This window comes from Emys orbicularis, chromosome 8 (assembly GCF_028017835.1).
Source record: "Emys orbicularis isolate rEmyOrb1 chromosome 8, rEmyOrb1.hap1, whole genome shotgun sequence".
NCBI lineage: Eukaryota > Metazoa > Chordata > Testudines > Emydidae > Emys > Emys orbicularis.
The window spans coordinates 12,621,419-12,631,754 of record NC_088690.1 but is presented as its reverse complement, the minus strand read 5'-3'; the positions used below and the strand labels follow the sequence as shown (position 1 = coordinate 12,631,754).

General features: G+C 41.0%; 1 protein-coding gene across 2 annotated transcripts; it reads left to right on the top strand.

The window, feature by feature from the left end:
* The first annotated feature begins 214 nt into the window (after positions 1-214).
* IFT25 (intraflagellar transport 25) lies at positions 215-10,208 on the top strand. Of its 2 annotated transcripts, none has more exons than XM_065409790.1 (6): positions 215-287; positions 2,245-2,356; positions 6,070-6,173; positions 7,005-7,073; positions 9,531-9,574; positions 10,008-10,208. In XM_065409790.1, exons 2-6 carry the CDS (start codon positions 2,259-2,261, stop codon positions 10,113-10,115), a joined length of 423 nt encoding a protein of 140 aa, XP_065265862.1. In that variant the 5' UTR covers positions 215-287; positions 2,245-2,258; the 3' UTR covers positions 10,116-10,208. The 2 variants fall into 2 exon arrangements, with proteins under 2 accessions (XP_065265862.1, XP_065265861.1); XM_065409789.1 differs by having other exon boundaries at positions 6,067-6,173.
* Positions 10,209-10,336: the final 128 nt, after the last annotated feature.

The following is a 10,336-nucleotide window of genomic DNA, read 5'->3' as shown; positions in this document are numbered from 1 at the left end:
GCTGGGAAAGTTTCCCCGGTCCCCGAGCAGCTCGGCCCGAACCCCCAACCGTACCTACCTGGCCCCGGGCACGGGCCGTCCCGAGAGCCCCCGCTCGGCGCGGCCGCTCGCAGGGGCCGGGACTCGACGCAGGCCAGTCCCACCCCGGGAGCGCCCCGGGGCCACAAAGGGGAGAGCGGGGGCGCGCCGGGGGAGCTGAGCCAGGGGAGCGCGCGTGCGTGCGCGGGCTGAGAAAGCGACGGGGAGCCCCAGGCGGGAGCGCGCGGCGTCTCCACCCGAGACAAGAGGCGAGTCCCTGAGCCAGGGGCGGGGACCCAGGGGAGATATGGGGCTGGGGTGACAGGATAATAGAGGGACATGGGGCGGGGCTGTGGGAGGGAGCCCGGGGTATGGGGCAGGGATGTGGGGCATTGGGGGGGCGCTCTGGGATTTGGAGGGGATATGGGGCATTGGGAGGGGGCTCTGGGATTTGGAGGGGATGTGGGGCATTGGGAGGGGGCTCTGGGATTTGGAGGGGATGTGGGGAGCCGCGGAGGGGATGTGAAGAATTGGGAGGGGGCTCTGGGATTTGGAGGGGATGTGGGGCATTGGGAGGGGGCTCTGGGATTTGGAGGGGATGTGGGGCATTGGGAGGGGGCTTTGGGATTTGGAGGGGATGTGGGACGGTGCGGAGGGGATGTGGGGCATTGGGAGGGGGCTCGGATTTGGAGGGGATGTGGGGCATTGGGAGGGGGCTCTGGGATTTGGAGGGGATGTGGGGCATTGGGAGGGGGCTCGGATTTGGAGGGGATGTGGGGCATTGGGAGGGGGCTCTGGGATTTGGAGGGGATGTGGGGCATTGGGAGGGGGCTCTGGGATTTGGAGGGGACATGGGGAGGCGCTGAGGGGATATGGGGAATTGGGAGGGGGCTCTGGGATTTGGAGGGGACATGGGGAGGCGCTGAGGGGATATGGGGAATTGGGAGGGGGCTCTGGGATTTGACGGGGACATGGGGAGGCGCTGATGGATGCCAGGAAATGATAGAGGTCTGTTAGTGTAATTGCCCCGTACCTCATATTTTCCAAAGTTTGGACTAGACTAAATTTAAATTAAGTGATGGACGTCCCTTCCCGTGGGAAATGATTCCATAGTCAACCTCACCCTTAGAAAACGTTTCTTGTGATTCAGCCTAAATTATCATGTGCTCAGTTTCATCCCACTATTCTTCGACTTCTCTATTGACATCCCTAAATGATTCTTCTCCTTCTTTGTTGGATACCTTTCCCAACACTTGTAGGCAGTTAGCCACCCTAGTCATTGTTCTATTAAATATTCTTTAATAAGTCCTTCCAGACTCCTAATTATTGTTGCCATTCGCTCAATTCCTTGAAAACTGTTTATATCTTTTTGGTGTTCAGCTCCCTACAACTATCCATTATTTGTCTCAACAATGCCATATGGAGAGAATCTATCAGCTCCCTGTTCTGTGACATAATGCCTCTGTGTATTCAACCCAAAATGACATTGACTTTTTTTAGATGTCTTATCACCCTGCCAGCTCACATATAATTCCTTGCTCACTCTCATGACAAAGACCCGGGTCCTGTATCCACATAGATCTCATTGCAGGATTAGGGCCCAAAATACCTACAATGGGGAAAGAAATAGGGAAACTGAAGAGATACTGAGGAAATAGGGGGAATACCAGAAGGGGAAAGTCATACTTTAACTTATAAAGATATTTATTGCAAGGCTTAACTATTTTTTGTAAAGTTCTCTGGGATTCTTAGGTTCTACAGAAAAGCACAAAGTACTATAATTATATATTATCATTTATTAGGAGTTTGGCTACTTTGGCAGCACTACAGCAAACACTCGTGATTTTAAAAAATATTTTTACTTAAATCCTTGTCACTATATTTCTTAATTAGAACATAGGTGTTTTTGACTATGTAAAATGCATTTTCAAGCATTTTAATAAAGAATACAATTAGAAATGCAAGCAGCTACTCTTTAGAACTGGAACTATTTGTGGGCAGCAGGGTGGTGTGAGGGGACTGTTTTGACTGTAACTCAAGAAATATCGGTGGTTGAATCAGAGATCTTAAAAGAGACAGACTAGAGTGTTGCTCATAAGAGTGTAACATGCTTTCTCTGAATTCCTGTTAGGGACTGAATTTGGCTGCTAGGCAACAAGAGGACAGACGCTCCCATTCAGTGATATTCTAAGAACGTTTCTTTTGGGGTTTTTTGATCTCATGCAGACCAACAAGAAAGGATGAAATCAACAGATCTGTGCCTTAGCTCTCCAGGGGCTGAAGTTGTTCTAGCCACATCAAGTGATGAAAAATACCCCCCTGAAAACATCATTGATGGGTAAGATTTGATGTTTGGTTCTTTATGTAAGTGAAGGTTGTTGGAGAAATAAAGTGCTTTGGTGTCATTAACATTCATTTGTTCTATCACTGGATTTTATGCTATTATGTTTTTATATTGTTATATTATTATTATTAATAAAAGAACATTAAGGTGGCAAAGTGAAGCACTCAAAAGTGAGGAATTACCAAAATTCAGGTTGTCAGTGCAACTTTACTTTGGCCCCTGTATGTATATGCATTATATGATACCATATTTAATTACGTGACCACATACTATTTTTCCACAGGACACATGCCTTAATCAGTGCACAGGATGGCCAGTACTCACTTAATGCACAGCTATTCAATATTTGTTTTATCCCTGTTGTTCAGTTTGTGGCCCTATGCCTAATTTACTGCACATTAATCAAAGCCTCCTCTGAAGGTTAGGAAAGATAGAAAATGTGGCAAAAGACCACCTTGGCTTAACCACGAGATCTTGCATGATCTAAAAAATAAAAAGGAGTCATATAAAAAATGGAAACTAGGACAGATTACAAAGGATGAACATAGGCAAACAACACAGGAATGCAGGGGCAAGATTAGAAAGGCAAAGGCACAAAATGAGCTCAAACTAGCTACAGGAATAAAGGGAAACAAGAAGATTTTTTTATCAATACATTAGAAGCAAGAGGAAGACCAAAGACAGGGTAGGGCCACTGCTCAGTGAAGAGGGAGAAACAGTAACAGGAAACTTGGAAATGGCAGAGATGCTTAATGACTTCTTTGTTTCGGTCTTCACCGAGAAGTCTGAAGGAATGCCTAACATAGTGAATGCTAATGGGAAGGGGGTAGGTTTAGCAGATAAAATAAAAAAAGAACAAGTTAAAAATCACTTAGAAAAGTTAGATGCCTGCAAGTCACCAGGGCCTGATGAAATGCATCCTAGAATACTCAAGGAGCTAATAGAGGAGGTATCTGAGCCTCTAGCTATTATCTTTGGAAAATCATGGGAGACGGGAGAGATTCCAGAAGACTGGAAAAGGGCAAATATAGTGCCCATCTATAAAAAGGGAAATAAAAACAACCCAGGAAACTACAGACCAGTTAGTTTAACTTCTGTGCCAGGGAAGATAATGGAGCAAGTAATTAAGGAAATCATCTGCAAACACTTGGAAGGTGGTAAGGTGATAGGGAATAGCCAGCATGGATTTGTAAAGAACAAATTGTGTCAAACCAATCTGATAGCTTTCGTTGATAGGATAACGAGTCTTGTGGATAAGGGAGAAGCTGTGGATGTGGTATACCTAGACTTTAGTAAGGCATTTGATACGGTCTCGCATGATATTCTTATCGATAAACTAGGCAAATACAATTTAGATGGGGCTACTATAAGGTGGGTGCATAACTGGCTGGATAACCGTACTCAGAGAGTTGTTATTAATGCTTCCCAATCCTGCTGGAAAGGCATAACGAGTGGGGTTCCGCAGGGGTCTGTTTTGGGACCGGCTCTGTTCAATATCTTCATTAACGACTTAGATATTGGCATAAAAAGTACGCTTATAATTTTGCGGATGATACCAAACTGGGAGGGATTGCAACTGCTTTGGAGGACAGGGTCATAATTCAAAATGATCTGGACAAATTGGAGAAATGGTCTGAGGTAAACAGGATGAAGTTTAACAAAGACAAATGCAAAGTGCTCCACTTAGGAAGGAAAAATCAGTTTCACACATACAGAATGGGAAGAGACTGTCTAGGAAGGAGTACGGCAGAAAGGGATCTAGGGGTTATAGTGGACCACAAGCTAAATATGAGTCAACAGTGTGATGCTGTTGCAAAAAAAGCAAACATGATTCTGGGATGTATTAACAGGTGTGTTGTGAGCAAGACACGAGAAGTCATTCTTCCGTTCTACTCTGCGCTGGTTAGGCCTCAGCTGGAGTATTGTGTCCAGTTCTGGGCACCGCATTTCAAGAAAGATGTGGAGAAATTGGAGAGGATACAGAGAAGAGCAACAAGAATGATTAAAGGTCTTGAGAACATGACCTATGAAGGAAGGCTGAAAGAATTGGGTTTGTTTAGTTTGGAAAAGAGAAGACTGAGAGGGGACATGATAGCAGTTTTCAGGTATCTAAAAGGGTGTCATAAGGAGGAGGGAGAAAACTTGTTCACCTTAGCCTCTAAGGATAGAACAAGAAGCAATGGGCTTAAACTGCAGCAAGGGAGGTCTAGGTTGGACATTAGGAAAAAGTTCCTAACTGTCAGGGTGGTTAAACACTGGAATAAATTGCCTAGGGAGGTTGTGGAATCTCCATCTCTGGAGATATTTAAGAGTAGGTTAGATAAATGTCTATCAGGGATGATCTAGACAGTATTTGGTCCTGCCATGCGGGCAGGAGACTGGACTCGATGACCTCTCGAGGTCCCTTCCAGTCCTAGAATCTATGAAGACAGAATTATTATGCAGCCCTATGCTCAGGGTGTCCCTAAGCCTCTGACTGCCAGATACTGGGACTGGGCAACAGGGGATAGATCACTTGATAATTGCCCTATTCTGTTCATTGGCCACTGTTGGAAGATAGGCTACTGGGCTAGACGGACCATTGATCTGACCCTGTATGGCCATTCTTATTAATTTCCTTATGGATTTTTCTGTGGTGCTCCTCACTATAGTATCTGAATGCTTCACAAATAGTACTTAATTTTCACAACATCCCTGTGAGATGAGGGGACATTATTATCCCCGTTTTACAGATGGGGAATTGAGGCACAGAGACAGTGAGGTAAAAAATGTCCAATAATTCTGGGTGCCTAATAGGAGACAGCGTGTGGCTTGATTTTTCAGAGTACTTAATATTTTATTGCACTTTATATGTTTAAAGCACATCTTCCATTGACTTCAGTTGCAGCTGTGAGTGCTCAGTCCCAGGATCTAAAGTTGGCACCCAGAAAATGAGGAATCACAGTTGCCATCTGTGAAAAGTTTGGTTTAAGTGACTTGCCGAGCATCACGTAGGAAATCTATGACAGAGGTAGGGATAGAATCCATTTCTCCAGGGCACCATTCATCTGCCTTATATATAAGACCATCCTTTCTATTCCTGCAGTCTTCCACTTCATTCACTAGACACCTTCAACGTCTGCAACAAATGAAGCAGGGATCCTACAGACAACAGCCTTCTTCACTGAACAACCCTGATTCATTCCCAAAGCACCATCCATCTTGTGCACTGAATGAGGCAGGGGTTCTGTGGAAAAATAGTACGTGGTCATGTAACTAAGACTGTATCATAATGGGTGGGTCAGTTGTGGTGTAATGTGCAGGTATGAATTGTCTAACTGTGCCAGAATTTTTTGTTATTGAGAAATGCAGCAGAAAGGAGAAGGGAGGGAATGACAACGAAGCTAATCTAAATAGGCTCTTTCTAGGTGAGAGTCACTCAAACCCAAATTTTAGACAGGCTGTTGAACTGAGTGGCTTGTGAGATTCAAGTATCTGGGAATATTCTGTGATGAACAGACTTGCGAGCAGTAAAGGAAATAGAGGCTATTTGTAAGAGAGAGAGAAGATATGGTAAACATTGATATTGTAATGGATCTTCAGATGTATATTGTTCCTTTTCAGAGGAGCCTAAATAGAAATTACTTTGCAGATCTCATTCTTTTATAAATATATCATACTTAATGTAACAAATAAAAAGTCATGTTGCTTTTTTTTAACAACAGAAGTTCAGAAACGTTTTGGACAACAACAGGAATGTTCCCCCAGGAATTCATTATTAGTTTTCATAAATGTGTAAAAATCAGCAAACTCACAATCCAGTGTTACTTAGGTAAGAACGCAATGTATTTTCATGTTTTAATTTTCACAGTAGTATCCCATTCTGCAGCTAATAGTTTAAAAAATAATCCACAAGAATGTAGCTAAGCCAGCAAACCAGTGATCCTTTGAGGCTAGTATGTTGCATGAACTAATTAGGGAAGCAGGATATGCTGGAGAAAGATGAACATCTTTCCTAATAGCCCTGGCCTTTGTGCATTATATCATTATGATATGTTGACGAGGAGAATTATTTTCCCCGACTTGAGCTAGTGATTGATTTATGCCTTGAAGCATGGGGATAAATTGGCCTGATAATTTTAACCTAGTTAATGTAACTTTATTGTACTAAACTATTTATCCTATAAATGATGATCATTAATAAATAATTTGCTTCAAACAATTCTGTAAATTAATTATGTTTCATCAAAAAGTATTTTCTCTTTATCTGTTTTAAATGTGTTGCTTTTTAATTTCATAGTATGAACTTCTATGTCCTTTATTTACATTTTGTCAAATTTCTGTAATCATGTGAGAAAAGTTATTATGAAAGAGAAAGTATTGTGAGCCCAGGAACTTAGGAACTCAAGCTTTAGCTGATCTTGGGCAAATCACTTAAACTTTCTTCTTCAGTTTCCCCACCTGTAAAATGAGGATGATGATAAGATTACCTACCTACCCAACAGGATACTGTGAAAATTAATTAGCTAATGTTGGTAAAATTCTTTGAAGATGAAAAGTGATGCATGATGTTAAGTACTGTTGTTATTAGTAAAACAGTAATACGAAACTAAGTAGACTTCAGTGCTCAGTCTATGCTGACTTCTTTTTAAATATATTTTAGTGCGGAGTTTGAGGATTGAGAAAAGCTTATCTAAAGATCCAGTAGCTTTTGAAGTGTGTATTGAAAAAGGTAAGTAATCAAATGAGGAGCAGCTCTGATTGGGTGGAAATTATGTTGGCCTTTATCTATTTGCTCATTGTCTTAATATCTTTACACCATTAGAAGAATAAAGTTTATAACATTTGTTTGGTATACTGGAAAGGATTGTGATTGGCTGTTTTTATTACTATGGATATAATCCATAAAAAATTAATATTCCATCAATGTTACCAGAGTGACATGCTGGAAATCCACATGAAAATTATATGTGAAAAAACAGTGTGACTTGAAACAGTATAGCAATACTGCCTTGTTAAGAGACAAAATATTTTCCAGAACACAACAATCTAAATCATGATAATGTTAAATTGGGTACTGCTGTGTGCTCAGTAGGTATTTGAGGATGGGGCAGAGGTTGATCTTTGTTTGCAAACTTTCACTCTTTTGTTAGTTTCTCTCAACCCTGAGTTTTGTAAATTTAGGTTTGTATTTGAATTTTCATTATTTAAATTATCAGGAAACCCTGTTTTGTTGTAAAAAAAATAAAAATAAAAAAGCATAAACTGTTACACTATGGGCCTAATCCTACAATCACTGATGCATACAAGTACTTTTCTTATGAGAGTGGTCCTATTGATTCCAACAGACTGCTCACAAGAAGTAGAGTTGCTGTGTATATAAATAGGGCCCTACCAAATTCATGGCCATGAAAAACGTGTCACAGACCGTGAAATCTGGTCTCTCCCTGTGAAATGTGGTCTTTTGTGTGCTTTTACCCTATATTATACAGATTTCATGGGGGAGACCAGCCTTTTTCAAATTGGGGGTCTTGACCTAAAAGGGAGTTTTTTTTGGGGGGGGGTTCGCAATATTGCCACCCTTACTTCTGCACTGCCTTCAGAGCTGGGCAGCTTTAGAGCAGCGCCTGTTGGCCGGATGCCCAGCTCTGAAGGCAGTACCCCGCTAACAGCAGCGCAGAAGTAAGGGTGGCAACACCATACCATGTTGCCACCCTTTCAGATTAAGGGTGGCAACACCATACCATGCCATCCTTAATTCTGCCTTCAGAGCTGGGTAGCCAGAGAGTGGCGGCTGTTGACTGAGGCCCCAGATCTGCAAGGAGTAGCGAAGTAAGGGTGGCAATACTATACCATGCCATGCTTACTTCTGTGCTGCTGCTGGTGGCAGCTCCGCCTTCAGAGCGGGGCTCCTGGCAAGCAGCCGCCTCTTTCCAGCTGCCCAGCTCTGAAGGCAGCACCACCGCCAGCAGCAGCGCAGAAGTAAGGGTAGCAGTACCGCAACCCCCTTTACAATAACCTTGCAACCCCACCCCCGACAACTCCTTTTTGGGTCAACACCATGAAATTTCAGATTTAAATAGCTGAAATCATGAAATTTATGATTTTTAAAATCCTATGACCATGAAATTGACCAAAATGGACCATGAATTTAGTAGGGCCCTATATATAAATGTTTGCAGAATTGGGCTCTGTGTTGGCTCCTTTGACATCAAGTGAGAATGGCGGCATAATGAAAACTAGAATAGTAGAAAGTTTAAAATGTTAGAGCTATATTTTATGTTATCACAGAAGTTGTGATCTAGTTTTTGACATTTAATAAACCCTTGTCTAAAAAGACAAAGGCTTTGATCCTGCAAATGCTTTTGCATGTGCTTAACTTTAGCATGAGCCCTAAAGTTAAGCATGTGCATAAGTGTTTGCTGGATCGGAGCCTTTGCCAGTCCACAAATAATACTAAAACACTGAAAGTATGATGATGATGAGCTGTTTAAACTGCATAACCATATGCCACATGTAAGAAAAATGGAAAACATTAAATTATGTGACAAGATTAAATGTTCATTCCTGTGTCTTTGAATTATATTTAGTGTACTGAGGATGTTATGAAGAACTGTGCCTAACAATATGGGGTCTTAATCTCAGTTTGTCCCTTTATGTCCTATTCAAACAGGAATAACTTAATTCTAATCTCAGCTATGTCACTGATTCACTCTGTGACCTGAGGTGGGCCCTTTAATCTCACTCTCTGTATGCCCAGCTATAAAATAGGGCTATTTATTATTTATGTATTTATTATTTGTAATACTTTATAATTCCATAAATGACAATTGTGAGAATTGATTGTTTGTAAAGTACTTTGAAGATATAAAGCACTATATAAGTGCTAAACGTACTACTTGTATATTTTATCTTATACTCAAAAATTAAAAGCATATTTGAGTAGTATAATGCAACACAGTTTTTTTTATGTCCAGTAGGGACATTTTAAAAACCAGTTTAATTGCTTGTATATTTAAATTGGAACATTACTAAAATTGTTTGTATTCTTTAATCGGCTTGTTAATAATTTTTGCATAAAATGTAGACTCACAATCCTTAACTTCCAGGAACTTTCAAGTCCAGTGGAAACTTATCACAGCCTTTTATATATATTAACTCATTGTTTGACATAAAATTTATTTTCTAGATTTACAATACACAGAAGGGGCGCTTCAAACAGAAGAATTTTCTGTGAGTACATTCAGCATTAGTGCCACATGTAGGAGGGGTGGATAGACTAGTTAAAAATGCCTTCAATTAGCGCAACTCAATACATATTATTTTAGAGGTTTGGATACATCCCTAGGTCTTGGATATGTGCTTATACATTATGGTATAAAAATCCATATAGCTAGAGCTCCTAACTTTGCTAAATATCTATCTGAAGAAGTGTGGTAATCTCTCTTGGCCCAGCTATTGTCTTGAAAGTTTCATGAGTTCCAGGGCTTCAAAGGAAAGAGGGGGGCTATTTTGGATTCCTCTAACCCAAGAAAGCTCTGAAAACTGACATGTAGAAATGTCTTGATCCTTGTGTTATATTTTAAACGTTAAACTTCTTTGCAGAAGCTTGTTGAACATGTATATTATTACAATGAAAATAATAAGCTCCTTTTCTCTTCTACAGCTTCCTGAATTCCAAGCTACCTACTTGCGATTCATCATCAAATCTGCCTTTGATCATTTTGTTTCAGTGCACACAGTGATGGCAGAAGGAGTAGCAGAAAATATTTAAGACCAAATTTAAAGAATTGCCTCAAAAATTATTTTGTAATGATATTTGTAGCATAAAGGATATATATTATTCAAACATTATATTAAAATGGATTTTTAAAATATGGCTCCAGTATGTCATGTGTGTCGTTCCCCCCCCCCCCTTCCCAGCAATTTAATGTGTAATGCAGTACAACTATTAACTCTGGTAATACATTTGTAGTTTTCCAATGTAGAGTACAA